Raw genomic sequence first — 14,456 nt, forward strand, 5'->3', positions numbered from 1 at the left:
AGGGTTTAGAGTTATAAATATAGAGTTTACTTTAATTTATTCCTTTTTCCTGAGTTTTTTAAGATAATATAGCTAAATTTATAATATTTATAATATTAAAGTTTTAACTCTAAATATAGGGAGTTTCGGTCTTGGTTTAGGGTTAATCTATATATATATTGTTTAGGTTATAATAGCTATAACTTCCTATTGGAATATAGACCAATGCTACATAGAAAGATCTACTCTTATATTCAACATATAAGACCAGATTGCATTGATCACGTGACCAGATTTTTTCTTCTATCAAAATGATATGTTGACCACTTCTGATTCTGGTCCGCGGCCCTCCCCCGAACGATAGGCGGGACCATTTTCCTTTAGGGGTAGATGGTCCGCCTTCAGGCATGAATGGTCCGTTCCTTCGGGGGTGCCTTCGGGCATGCCTTGCCCGCGGACTTCGACCATGGTCTTCGGACCTCGGTGAACAGACTTCGACCCTCAGTCCCCCTAAGGATAGGCGGACCACTTTCCCTTAGGGGTAAAATGCTACCTTTGGGCATGCATAGCCTGATCCTACGGGGATGCCTTCGGGGTGGCTTAGACCGTCGATCCTTGATATCATTCTTTTCGCTTCTCTTCGGTTCCCTTCTTTGCCACCTTCATTATGTTGCTGCCTAGTGTTTGTACGTCATTTGTATGTCATTCTAGACGTCATTTCTAGGCTATCCTAGCCTATAAATACGTCCTTCTTTTCTAGCAGATAGAATCAAGTCATTTTCCACTTTCCAAAGTCATCTCTACCTTCTTCCTTTGATCCTCAGGACTGTGGTTCTGCCTTCGTTTAGGCTATATCTGCTTATAGTCTATCCTACGACCTTTGACCTTCTACCTTTGTCTGGCACCGACTGACCTAGTCGGACTAAGGTTGATCCCACGGACTTAAGGGGCCACGATCTGCTTCGTGGTAGCTTTACCCTTTTAGTCCAACACTTCCCTAAAAGCGTAAGGGGCCTAGCTAAGTCCTTAAGAATTATTAAATTGTATATCTTTAGGAGGTATTGTCCCTTCTTTAATTATATATATATCTAGATTATATAAGATATCTTAGGGGGTATTAGTATTTTTAGGTTTTATTGATAATAAATTAGCGATATTTCTTAGCTATTTAGAGTAAGTTCTAAAAATATCCTATTTTACTAATTATTATATTATATATTTTTAATAATTATTCTTTAGGGAGATATTTATTTATATAATAGCGAAGGGCTAGATTAAGCTTAGAGTAATATAATATTATATTATTCTTTTTATTTTTTTATTTTAAATATTATTTTAGACTATCTAAATAAATATAAAACTTCCGTGTGTAGATCGGCTCTGTCATTGCCCAACTGCTTCCTCTTAGCATCAGTGACACAGTAATTTTACGTGAGTTGCGCTCGTTTCATGAAAAAAGAGCTCATCGTCAAGCTGTGGAGATTTAGTTCGTTCAAGTCTCTGGGCCTGATGCGCGGGGTAAGGGTAGCCGGTAGCCAGCGATATGCAGTCACTTACTGAATGTTGCTTGTGTGTAGTTTTCATCGAACCATGCAACATCAAAACTTGTAATGAGTCTGCATGTACTGCCTGGACCGAAAATTATGCCTGGACATACAAAGGACCGGTTCATACTCCGAAAGTAGGCTTGTCTCTTTGCTGGAGGCGAGGCCTTGCATGTAGGTATCAATTGGCACCAGTGGACAGGAGCAGTTCCATTGGATACCCTAGTAGTGCTGTGAACTCTCAGGAAACTGTGGGATCACGAAATTTTGCTTCGAATGCACCAATGGCAGTCAGCTTGAGCTTACCAGTACCCAATGCCCCATGTGACCTATGTGAGGCTTATCGTATAACTCTGTTGATCGACAGCAAGCGAGGCACACGTACACATAGTCCCATCTACAGGACGCCGGGTGGAATCGGGGCGCGATACGAATGAAGAGTAGCGAGAGTAGTGGAGCGATGGGGGTACCTCGCCGAATGGACCTACTACACCATGAAGAGACTACGCCAGATTGTATTTACCTAGTAGTCCACTGGGCATCTGAGTATCCGAGTACCTGAGTTGCGTAGATAGGGCAACGGTTGGCAATCAAAGGCCGAAGACCGACATATCGAAGCAGGCGCAATTGTGGCGCAAGCGTCGGAGGACGATCAAACAAATAAACAGGCCGAACATCATGTACGTTACTGCATTGTCAAGATCATATGTTTTATGACTTGACGGGTCATGTGCCTGCATGACGGCATGCCGGTCGATGCTATGGTCTGGCAAAGGCGGCTAGAAGAGTCTACGGCCATGATTCAAGGGGAAATCCGTTGAGATTGATTTCAAGTGCATGTCCTCGTGGAACATTGAAGATCGACGTCATTGAGGCACATGTGATGAGGCCAAGCGAAAGACCGCCTTGATGCCTTGCGCATTGAGCACAGGGAGCATAGATTACCCGAGGAGGGCAATTCATCTCACGTTGCCTTGTGTTTGCTTAGGTTGCCTGTGTTGCCTACATTGCCTAGCCCGTGGGACAGATAATAGTGACAACCCAATTGAACGGGTGATCCAGGGATGGTCGGGTGGGGGGAGATCAATGATCAAAAATCACCGATCACTGATCAAGGACCACTGATCCACGCTCCAATCGCCCAAACTAGACTTAGAAGGGAATGGTGGAAGCGATAGCACCCGGGTTGAAGGAGGGGAAGGAGAGGCTGAGGAGGGGCTGAGGACGGATCAGAGGGCCGGGATGGTGACCAAGTGACAAGTTGCGTTGAGGCCAGTCTTCACACAATTTCACCCTTCACGACCGATAACGTATTCCACCACCTTCCCGCCCACACCACCTTCCCGCCCACCCAACCAAATTTCGCGTCTCCGCGTATCCCCAACCACTTTGATCACCTACAATGCCACCAATTCGTTCTAAAACCAAGCAAGAATCTCTCCACCAAGAGGGTAGGATCGAGCTTGCAATACAAGCTATTCAGAAAAAATCAATTCCGTCTATTAGGGCTGCTGCGCAGACATATGACGTACCGCGTTCCACGCTACGCGACCGCCTCGCAGGCCACTCATTTCGGTCAACCAGACGCGCAACATCCTATAAAATGACCCAAACAGAAGAGGATACGCTTACCCAGTGGATCCTCTCTATGGATGCTCGCGGCGCAGCCCCTAGGCACTCTACGGTGGAAGATATGGCCAACTTATTGCTTGCAGCCCGCGGTGTTGATGCAATTGGCCTAAATTGGGTTACTCGATATATTAGCCGGACACCGGCCATTCAATCACGCTTCTCGCGTCGGTATGACTATCGACGTGCGGAACAAGAAGATCCCCGGATTATACGTGCATGGTTTCGCCTATTGCAAGAGACTATTTCGCGCTATGGTATCCAACCTGATGATATCTATAACTTTGACGAAACAGGCTTCGCAATGGGCCTTGTTTCTACCGCAAAGGTAGTCACCAGAGCTGAATACTATGGCCGTAGATTTGTTCTGCAGCCAGGCAATCGCGAATGGGTGACTACAATCGAAACAGTTAATGCTACGGGCTGGTCTTTACCGCCGATGATTATATTTAAAGGCAAACGTTTTATCGAATCCTGGTTCTGTGCCGATGTCCCTGGTGACTGGCGTATCGAGGTCAGCGACAATGGGTGGACTACTGATGCAATTGGTCTTCGATGGCTTGAAAAGCTATTTATTCCTTTAACAAATGGCCGGCGATGTGGGCGATACAGGCTATTAATTCTCGATGGTCATGGCAGCCACCTTACGCCCGAATTTGATCAACTATGCACGAAGAACGATATCATACCTCTTTGTATGCCTGCGCATAGCTCGCATCTATTACAGCCACTAGATGTTGGCTGTTTCGCTGTTCTAAAGCGATCATACAGTCGCTTAGTCGACCAGCAAATGCGTCTAGGAATCAACCTTATTGACAAGCTTGATTTTCTTACGGCATACCCACGCGCGCGCCAGGATACCTTCCAGGTTAATACTATTGTGAATGCCTTCAAAGCGACTGGTATTGTGCCGTTAGATCTAGAACCAGTGCTATCGAAGCTTAATGTTCTAATTCGGTCACCTACACCAAATGCGGAACGACCTACTAGCAAATCAAGCAATTATTGCCCTGAGACACCAAGGAATATTACCCAGCTATCGAAGCATGCTAAATCGGCTAAGAAGCTATTGAAATATCGGTCGGAAAGCCCACCAACACCTACCAAAGACATTATCAATCAAGCATATAAAGCATGCGAAACGGTAATGCAAAGTATGCTTCTATTAGAGAAGGAAGTCAGAGATCTACGCGCTGCGAACAAGAAGCAAATACAGAAAAGATCTCTATCCAAACGGCAGATAGAACGCGCTGAAGGTATGGCTATATCTGAAGCCCATGAGCAAGGCATTGGTCTATTAAGCAATATAGAAGATGACGGGGTGGTCTCTACAATGCCCACCCGGAAGGCTTTAACCACCAATAGTCAGACCAACAGACGTCAATATGCATGCAGCGTATGCAGAAGGCCTGGCCATAGGGCTAATTTCTGTACAGAGAAGGTTTAAATTGAATATAAAGGCGTTGTGGTTATTTAATTGCTTCATAAATATAGAAGTAGGTGGGTGGGTGGGCGGGAAGGTGGTGTGGGCGGGAAGGTGGTGGAATACGTTAACGATGACGCCAGAAACTTGAAATGCCAGGACCGAGGCCACGAGACACTGCTCATCCGAAGAGATTGGTCGGACGGGAGTCCACCGGTTGGGCGCGATTTGCGCAGCGGAGCCACTCAGCAGACTGCCCGCATCCTCATGGTGTCATGCGCCATGAACCAGTTGAACCAGTTAAACCAAGGTAAATCCCAGTTGAACCCACTTGAACCCAATCGCTGAGGCTGATCTCCGTGTCATCCTCAGATGACTTCTCTTGTGACTCTTATCTTCCCTTTGACCCTTTTTTGACTCATTCATAAACTGTCCAAGTTCCCCCTCTTTCCCGTCTTGATTTCCCCTTTTCCCTCCCCCCTCCGCCCCCCTTTTCCACCGCGGATTCTGACGAGGACTGCCAGAATTTGAATTTCCCGGACGTGACGCGCAGACCGCTAGGCGACCGGATTTCCCTAAGGCGCCCAATTTGCCCCCAATTGCCCAATACGACAACATTGACTCATTCGGCCATTGGCGCTTTTAACTCCGTTGCCACCTGAACTCCTGACAAATCTGTCCCTCATCCTGTTTGGGCAATTCGACTTCCATTGACTACGCTCGCCTTCCTCTTGTACATGGGTTTCAATTAAATACTCTTTGTCTCTTGCTCCATCTTGTTTCCCCCCCCAATCCCCCCAAGTTAACCCCCCAAACCCATCCCAACACTTCATATCACCCACCCCCAAATATCAAGTCTTCTACACGGTTTCACTCAATTTTCACAATACTTCGAAATCGGACTTTGTTATTCAATTCCACCTTCCCACTCGGGAATGACATCTGGTTTGCAGCCATTGAGTAACCATTCCGCAATGAATCGTCTTCCTGTTTCTAGCCTCATGTCACCCCCGGAGTCCAAGCCGCTGGAGAGCTTTCACCCGTATCCCAAGCGCGACTCGACTGTCATGGGTGACATCAAATTACCCCAATCTCTGCTGATCGCAAGCGAACACAGTCGGAGATGGATCTGCCCTCGCCACCCGTCACCCCGTACACAGGGAACAAGAAACGGCGATCTCATACCTCTGAACAGATTGAGCGGGATGCCGCCGTTGCTCGGGATCCTTTGCTCTTCCCCGCCATGACTCCACGGCTGCTGCCTCGGATGAGCCGCTGTTCGGTCCCATCCCCCCTCCAGCTGCTGAGGCGCTCGTCGCCCATCACATGAACTCGCACATGGCCAGGTTTGAGAATAAGCGGAACAAACCCACGCGCGATGAATACCTTCTCGCACTGTCATGTGTCCCCATCGTCTCCACCCAGTATAACCGCAACCCCGCGGCTTGGGCTCGAGAGGAACGGGATACACTGGAGCGCCAGTTGGTGTTGATGAATCGATACCGCCCCGGGGATCTGGAGGCCAAGCTGAAGAAGATCGCCCCAGCCCCCGCGAGACGAATCGGCGTGGCCCCTCCGCGTGTTCCTCGAATCCGAGTCAAGCGCACCCCTAAATCTACCCCCAAGCAGCATGCTCTGGACTCCTTTGACTCTCCACCCTCAGCCTCCAAGCCCCGTGCCCTCGGCACCAACCGGGATGATACAGACTTCCATGCACTCAAGGACTTCTCTCCTCCGCTCGACTCTCTCGGCGGCAATGCCAAGGCCTTGAAGGCTGACTGGAAGGGCCAGATGCTGGATTTGAGCAATGACCCGGACAGACACCTGCTCAGTCCCGCCGAGCTCAATTTGGCCTCCACCCTCCGATTGTCCTGTGCCACCTATTTGTGCAGCAAGCGTCGCATCTTCGAGGCTCGCGTGCGAGCTTTGGGTGTGGGCAAGGAGTTCCGCAAGACCGATGCCCAGCAGGCCTGTAAGATTGATGTCAACAAGGCCAGCAAGCTATGGACGGCCTACGAACGAGTGGGCTGGTTCAAGCCCGAATACTTCCAGCAATATGTCAGATGATTCACCCTCTTTGACTCTCATTCCATCCTAACCTCCCCACTCCTGTTCTGGAAGATCACCTCTGGCATTGCCAATCGTCTTCCTCTCTGACATCTCTATTCCCCCAATGCCGACAGTCTGGCCTCCTGATAGATCTGGACCTTGGAAATCTTCCCATTCGGGACAGATCTGTTTCCCTTCACACACTGGCGTACTGCCATCAGCTTACGACTAACTGACTGCGCTCGTCTCTTGGATCCAATCGACAAACGCAATATTAATCCTCAGTGATTTCAGCCTGGCAGTATCGACCCTTCAGGAACCAGGACCTACACATAAACCTCTTACAGCCATCTCGTTTCCATGATGTGCTTTTTCATGATTCGCCACGCATGATGACACAGTCTTTTTCTTTCATTCAACGGCTTTGGGTTTCATTTTGCTTTTGGCTTCCTCTCATCTCCCACTTTCGCAACACAGATTTTGCTATTGATTCGATGCATTGCCTTCCTCGTTGTTTGCGCCCTGGGGGGTTATTGACATTGGCGTTATGGCGTTACCTTTTCTTTCAATTCCCCATCTAGAATGGCAGGTTTGGGATATTGTGGTGTTTTATTCCTGACCTTTTCGTTGATTTGCTTTTTTTTTTGACCCCGACATTGTTTCCTGTGACCAGAGCAGCCGGGACGATATGATACCCTGACCTCATACAACTCCTTTGAATAATATGCCTATTGCAACATGATAATTTTTTGGAAAAAAAAGAGAAGTACCATAGCATAGTCGTAGCGTACAACGGCCATACCGCAGGTCGTAGGCTGCGAGCCGCGTCTTCATGGTTCGCCCGTGTGGGGCGGTGCTGTAATCCAGTGATCTATCTGTCTCCGCCCGGCGCCACCTTTTTCTGACGTCTCTCTCATTTCACCATTTCCATCCACCATCGCATTTTCAGACGCACTCGTCGCCATGTCACAGGCTGAGGCGACCCGCGCCGAGTCCATCGAAGAGCAAGAGCGCGACCGGGCTGCCGAGAAAAAGCCCAAGTCCCGGAGACCCGCCAGTAAGCATCCCCTGCCCGACCTTTTCTCCCTAGAGTCTGAGGACTCAAGACTGACGCGCTATCCTAGATACGGCCTTCCGTCAACAGCGATTGAAAGCCTGGCAGTGAGATAATTGATTTCGTTTATTCCGCCCTCTTCCCGCCCACTGACTCACGCTATAGACCGATCTTGACCCCTAAGAGTGTCTTGCCGTTATTCTTCATCGTCGGCATCCTCTTTGCTCCCATCGGCGGTGTCCTCCTTTGGGCAAGCGCCCAAGTATGCATGCTTCGTGTGGCGGGATTGACGAGATAGACGTGGCTAACTTCATCTAACAGGTTCAAGAGATTGTTATCGATTACACCCATTGCCAAACCGAGGCGCCTACGGGAAGCTTTGGAGATTTGTCAAAATACGTGTCCACAACCTGGAAGGCGAAGTCGGGCACGCCGCCTTCCTGGCAGAAGACATGGAACTCTACTGGTCAGAACTGGATTTGTACCCTGCAATTTAACATCCCCGAGTCGATGGGCCCCCCGGTATACTTGTATTACCGACTCACCAATTTCTACCAAAATCATCGCCGATATGTCCAGTCACTTGATCTAGACCAGTTGAAGGGCAAGCCGCTTAGCAACTCGACAATCGCGGACAGTTCGTGCACTCCTCTCGCGACCAGCGACTCTGGCAAGGCTATCTACCCATGTGGCCTCATCGCAAATTCAATGTTCAATGACACCATTGGTCAGCCCATTCTCACGGGAGATAGCTCCGAGACCTACAACATGACTACTAAGGGGATCGCCTGGCAAAGTGACAAGGATTTGATCAAGACAACCAAGTACAAGCCTGGAGAGGTCGACCCTCCGCCGAACTGGGTGGGATACAATTATACCGAAAGTATTCCTGATCTCCACGAGAATGAGGAGTTTATGGTTTGGATGAGAACCGCCGGGCTGCCGGCGTTCAGCAAGCTTTCCCGTAGGAACGACGACGACGCGATGAAGCCCGGGCGCTACGAGTTGAGCATCAACTACAGTATGTTGAAATCTCCATACTGTCACTTCAGTTCGGACTAACAATGGTCTAGGATTCAACGTGACTGAGTATGATGGAACAAAGTCGATCCTCCTATCGACCAGGACGGCTCTTGGTGGCAAGAACCCCTTTATGGGAATAGCCTATGTGGTTGTCGGCGGAGTCTGTGTTCTCCTCGGCGCCCTGTTCACAATCGCCCATTTGGTTCGACCCAGGTAAGATTCACATTTTGAGCCACCATCGGGATAGGCAGGGCTAATATCCTTTTAGAAAACTGGGCGATCACACCTATTTGACCTGGGATTCGACCAACCAGCCAAGTACCGCCACAACGACGGGCCGGGACGATCACATGCGCCCTGGGGCGTAATCGCAATAACAAAATGGTGGTTTTCCTTTGATTTATTTCTCTTTCTCAATTGTGTTTCAGTATCCTCTTATGTCAAGTCCCTTTAAACGGGCAAAGGCCGCTACTGTGAATAAATGGACCGTTCCGGATCGGGTGTTAAACAAGGAGTTGCATGTATCTAACATTTTCACAACAACGCGCATTCTTTCTGCTTCAACACTTGCTCCTCCCTCATAGTACACACTCTGGGCTGACCTCATCCCGCCGGTCGAAGAATCTGCCGGGCTTCTCAGAATACCCATGATTTGTCTGATTTCCTCCGTCCCGCAGGTTTCTTTCCCCGCCGATCATCTTTACCGTGTCGTCCCTTGCGTAGGACATGCATTCCATCGTGACGCAGCATTCCCCGGACTCATGGAATTGCCATGGTCTCGTGGGGGCTCGAAGCTCTGGTCATATAGCGAAGTGATCGCGGGGCGGACGAGGTTTTCGTTCATGGGCGCGACGGGGGAATCACGATACTAGGGCATCTCAACACCAACCATCATGGTCCGTCACTCTTTTGGTCCGCTCGTGGTTCTTCTCACAGCCCTACACATCTTGCAAGCTCAATGTACGCCTGTTGTGTTTCAGAAACGTGGTATCTGCGCTACCGAGGATCCGGATCCATCGTTCCTTAGCGCCCTTGACCTAGTCCAAGGTGACGAGACTCGGCCCAATGCCGGTTCTGAAGCGCGTCAGGGCCCTATCGAGATAGACACTTGGTTCCATATTGTGGCCAGTCAAGCTGAGTCAGGCCAGGTCAGCAATGATATGATCAATTCCCAGGTCGGTTCGAGTACACACGCATCTTGAGCGGTCCCATGTTAACCACCCTGCCAGATATCTATTTTACAAGACGCTTACGAAGACGCGTCCATTCACTTTAGACTGCAAGGAGTTACACGACATGTGAACGATGTTTGGGCTCGCAACGAGGACGAGGTCGCTATGAAAACAGCCCTCCGGCGAGGAAGCTACCGAACCCTGAACGTTTATTTCCAGACCGATCTTCAAGCATCTCCAGGGGATGCTGGCCGTGCGGATCACCGAGGTGCCCTTACTTCGAACGATCTTTCATCCAGTGTTCTGGGCTTTTGTACTTTGCCCGATCCGAGTGTCAATGCCACCAGTGCCCGTGCGGATTATATCAAGGATGGCTGCAATGTGCTAGCTAAGACGATGCCTGGGGGATCGTTAGATCTTTATAACCGGGGAGGAACTGCCATCCACGAGATTGGACACTGGAACGGCCTCCTGCATACTTTCCAGGGAGAGTCTTGCTCTTCGGACAATTTGGGCGACTATATCGCCGACACTGCACAGCAATCTACGCCCACCGACGGTTGTCCTGCCCGTAAGGATTCTTGCCCTGATTCCCCTGGACTGGATCCAGTTCATAACTTTATGGACTATTCTTCCGATGTCTGCTACGAGAGCTTTACGCCTGGCCAGACCCAACGTATGCGAAGAATGTGGGCGTCTATGCGGGAAGGAAAATAAGGGAGTCAAATCTTTTGTACATGCAAGCAGCGTGAGCCGGCTTTGCGAGAGGTCATTATGCCGAGGTTGGTATTCTACATGCCGGAGCATCAATTTGAGATGTGCGGCTTCATTTAGATTCGGTGGAAATTGAGAAGAATTATAAAAAGTACAGATCACATTTCCTCAGGGGATCTAGAGCTCCATGTTTCTTTACCTTCCCGATCCCTGCGATTGAAGTGAATTTCAAGACAAACCAACGGCGTAAAAGAGCCACAAACATGAAGAATTCCCCTTGACTCGAGAAGCAATTAGCGCTTGCGCTTTGTGCCCCGGTCATCCTCGTCCATTTTGGTCTCCTTGTCATGACGCTTCGCCTTCTTCTCCAGCTCATCCCAATCTTCGCCGCTTTCCTCATCCCCACTAAAGTCCTCTTCACTTGCGTCTGCGCTGGCGTCGTCATCAAATTCACTATCCTCCTCGGAGCTCTCGTCGGCTGCAGCCAGCTCCGAATCAGACAATTCAAAGGCGGACTCTTCTTCGTCTTCAGAACCTTCAGAATCCGATTCAGCAGCCAGGAACGACCAGCCACCATCGGTGAAGAATCCGTACGGATCACTTACAACTGTCTTCATGATAGTGGTCCAGTTCAGGTTGAGCGGACCTTCAGTGAAGGCAATATCAACCGAGTCAAGCCAGTCTTTGACACCCTCCAGAGCTTCGACGGGAATTGTATTGACATGCACTGGAGGTCGGTGGAAGTCTTTGAAAACAAAGACCAGATCGAAATTCTTCAGACCGAACTGAACTCGCTCCAGATGAGCAATCTCGATTTCGTTCAGAGTGATGACCATGAACGGGGGCTCAGTCAATTGAACGAGAGCATCCGTGGTAGGTTGAATCAAGACGTTGGAGCGGTTGGGAACACCGGTGAAACCAATCTCTCGGAAGGGGATGTCGACATCCACACCCTCGTCCTTGCCAGCGTCCGCAATCTTTTCGGCGAACGCCTTGAATTCGCGGTCAAGCGCAGCTCTTCGGCGTCTTTCCTCTTGCTCGGCCTCGAATTCTTCCTCGTCGCCATACCGGTGCTTGCGACGACGGTTTCCGGTCTCATCAAACTGCATTTCGGTGGCTTCACGGTAGAATTGCACATCTCTTGTCTTTCTCTTTCCAATCATTATGGGGGTCTTCAGATGCACATGGATGAGGACTATCAGCTCATGGGCACATGGCTGGAAAAAGAGATGCTTGACGTTGCTGAAGAGTACATCGACATGCTCGTTGCGGAAAGGTGACAAGTAGCGGAGACCATTTTGGTGTATCTCGACTTCTCCAGGAACACGCTTGCCATCCAGAGGAGGCCGAAGATACACGTCGGGGAGCTTCACAGGTCGACGGTCTATAAATTCACGTTAGCATGGATAAGGCCGTCTTCCAAAACCTTTGCAACTGACTTCTGATTTCAACGAGCTTGTCTTGCTCAATCACATCCTCCATCTCCTTCTTCTCTTGTTCCCGCCGCAGGGCAGTCTTGCGGAGTTCAGTGATATCCTGTGCGACCTGGGCCAGTCTGTCATTGTCCTTGGAGCGCAGTGTCAAGTTTCGAACGAAATGAGCCGACGGATCTTCAAAGGGCTGATCATCCTTTCGACCCACTCCTTGACCAGGAGAGAGGAAATTTATGCGAAGATAGGCATAGTCTCCTTCATCGCTTTTGCTGGCATTCTTGATCGTGTTGATGTGGAACGGTACTGGTCTTCCCATAACGGGTACAATGACGGTGGAAGCTTTGTGATCAACGTAGACGACAAGGTCTTTGACCTTGGCGGGCAATTGGTTGTCCCGTTTGTAGGACTCGAAGCGCTTGAACTTCTTCTGGGCAACACCATTGTCATCTCCTGTAGTGCCGGTAAATCTGTCTAGACCTTCCCTGGTCTTTTTCGAGGCCAATTCTTTCTGATGCTCACGACGGCGTGCTTCGGCACCTTCGTTGATCTGAGATGGTCTTTCGGCACGGAGTTTCGTCCGTGTGACATTTCGGCTAGCCACCGCACTCGACTTCGACTCTTTCTTCTCCTTCACTGGCTTCTCTGGCTCCTCGTCATCGCCGAAGTAAAAGGAGACCGAGTCCATGTCAATACCGGCGTCTTTCGTGAAGATGTGAGGTCCACTGTCTCCAACACGAACGGTATCGGTGATGACCATGGAGTAAACGTTACTTCCCTTTGAATCAGTATCCTTGACATCAGTCAGACCGACAGTGATTGACAGCGTCATGCCATTTTTCAGGACCCGGTTGTTCTTCGCGTTGAGGACCATGTTCGAATCACGCAACTCAATGCCAATTCCCGCACCAATGTTCTTGACCAGATGATTCTCAAGCTCGGGCTTCTTGGAACGGACCAGATTGAGTGCCTTGTTGTAAACATCCTTAGCCACCACCCCGTCGCGGATCTCTTTCATGACCACTTCATGAAGATTCAGCAGGAATGCATAATTTGCTTCTTGGGATTTGCTGGGGTCCACCAGATAGGTCCGCGCGATCAACGAGTTATAAGTCTTGTATCGGATACCAAAACTCGAGATAATGATGCCAGGTTCTAGATTTTTGCCGTCAGATGTGGCGGTCAGCTTCAGGTCGTAGGATCCTCCGCTCTGAACCACAGGTCCATAGGCCCAATCAATCTGTTCGGCATCAAACTCAGACGGTAGGCGCGCCAGCTTATTGAAGAATCTTGCATCATCAATCTTCGCATCGACCTTGGCTGCAAGAGCTTTGTGGGTCATCTGCTTTTCCTCGTCGAGCAAGCGGGACATTTCATCCACGAAATATTCGGACATGAGACCGCTGCAGGCCCTGGAAGCATTGCGAATCGACACCTATGTCTGCTGTCAACAATTTGCAGCTTGTCTTAAAGAAACAGCGAAGCTCACCAGTTCTTCGGGGTCCTTGATCGCAAAGGCAGCGGAAAGCGCAGGCGTAATGTCCACCTCCTCGACATCCTTTGAGATATCTCCAAATGCACGTTTCCAATCGTCGGCAAACGGTCCAGATGTGGTGTCTTTCGGAAGAGTGCCAACTTTCTTCTATGAGTTGGTGGTGAGCGAAATGATCATCTGAACGTACTCTATTTGCCAAAGGAATCACCTACTCCTGCACCCTTGATCACATCCAAGCATTTCTCGAAAGCCTTAGTCTTGGTCTCTGGGTCCTTTGTCGTCACCAGAAGCTCGACCGGGATTTTGCCACCTTTCAAGGGCTCAAGCAGCTCAGCTAAGAAGCGGGAAGTTTAGCATGTGATGTGTATGGCGAAAGAACTAGATCAAGTTACCTTTCTTAGCCGTAGTGACCACGTAGACCGCTTCGGTCGTAAAGACAAAGAGTGTGGCAGGGAATTCGTAACCGAGAAGCCAGAACTGCGGGCAAGGTGTGTTAGCATCACCGACATAGGTGAAGGGAAGCTGAAGAGAAAAGCCAGGCTAAGACAGCAGATGACTTACGTGCATGGCGTTGTTCTTTTGGAAGGAGCTTTCATCGGTCTTGGTCTTGCCCATGAGGATGACCATAGAGTCTGCGCCGCCGAACAGCGCATTCCCCGATCGTTTGTCGGCCTTCCATGATGCATAAAGGTTGGATAAGTGGTTGAAGAAATTGGTCTTGTCAATCGCGATCTTCTCGGCCATCTTGGGCGATCTGGTGCGAGCAAGGCCCGGTAGCAGCGAGACTTGGCGACACGGGCAACGGGCAACGGGCAACTGAGAGCTAGCCAGAAGGTCGAGATTACATGCGAGGAAAATCGAATCAGGAAAGTTGGTCAAACAACTGATCAAAGAGACTTGAAACGCGAAAGGGACTGGCGACTTGTTGAGAGATCGACCTTTTG

The 14,456-nt window shown here is 49.6% G+C and overlaps 4 protein-coding genes across 4 annotated transcripts; 3 read left to right on the forward strand and 1 right to left on the reverse strand.

Annotated features, from left to right (window-relative positions):
* Window positions 1–5,549: 5,549 nt before the first annotated feature.
* On the forward strand, window positions 5,550–6,642 carry N7477_009242 (SWIRM domain-containing protein; the record flags this gene model as incomplete). The annotated part of the gene is made up of 2 exons (XM_056970903.1): window positions 5,550–5,727; window positions 5,777–6,642. 2 exons carry the CDS (start codon window positions 5,550–5,552, stop codon window positions 6,640–6,642), a joined length of 1,044 nt encoding a protein of 347 aa, XP_056817882.1.
* A 945-nt stretch (window positions 6,643–7,587) lies between these two features.
* Window positions 7,588–9,069, forward strand: N7477_009243 (CDC50/LEM3 family protein; the record flags this gene model as incomplete). Its single annotated transcript, XM_056970904.1, has 6 exons — window positions 7,588–7,681; window positions 7,749–7,785; window positions 7,844–7,940; window positions 8,000–8,699; window positions 8,752–8,914; window positions 8,970–9,069. The coding sequence occupies 6 exons, from the start codon at window positions 7,588–7,590 to the stop codon at window positions 9,067–9,069; spliced, it is 1,191 nt and encodes a 396-aa protein (XP_056817883.1).
* Window positions 9,070–9,594: 525 nt separating this feature from the next.
* N7477_009244 (zinc metalloprotease) lies at window positions 9,595–10,590 on the forward strand (the record flags this gene model as incomplete). The annotated part of the gene is made up of 2 exons (XM_056970905.1): window positions 9,595–9,876; window positions 9,931–10,590. 2 exons carry the CDS (start codon window positions 9,595–9,597, stop codon window positions 10,588–10,590), a joined length of 942 nt encoding a protein of 313 aa, XP_056817884.1.
* Window positions 10,591–10,880: 290 nt separating this feature from the next.
* Window positions 10,881–14,256, reverse strand: spt16 (chromatin-remodeling protein SPT16; the record flags this gene model as incomplete). Its single annotated transcript, XM_056970906.1, has 6 exons — window positions 10,881–11,971; window positions 12,027–13,452; window positions 13,507–13,659; window positions 13,725–13,846; window positions 13,905–13,989; window positions 14,074–14,256. The coding sequence occupies 6 exons, from the start codon at window positions 14,254–14,256 to the stop codon at window positions 10,881–10,883; spliced, it is 3,060 nt and encodes a 1,019-aa protein (XP_056817885.1).
* Window positions 14,257–14,456: the final 200 nt, after the last annotated feature.

Source organism: Penicillium maclennaniae, assembly GCF_028827695.1.
Source record: "Penicillium maclennaniae strain IBT 15551 chromosome Unknown utg000008l:1.0-3552695.0:1.0-3555053.0, whole genome shotgun sequence".
In the NCBI taxonomy this organism is placed as follows: domain Eukaryota; kingdom Fungi; phylum Ascomycota; class Eurotiomycetes; order Eurotiales; family Aspergillaceae; genus Penicillium; species Penicillium maclennaniae.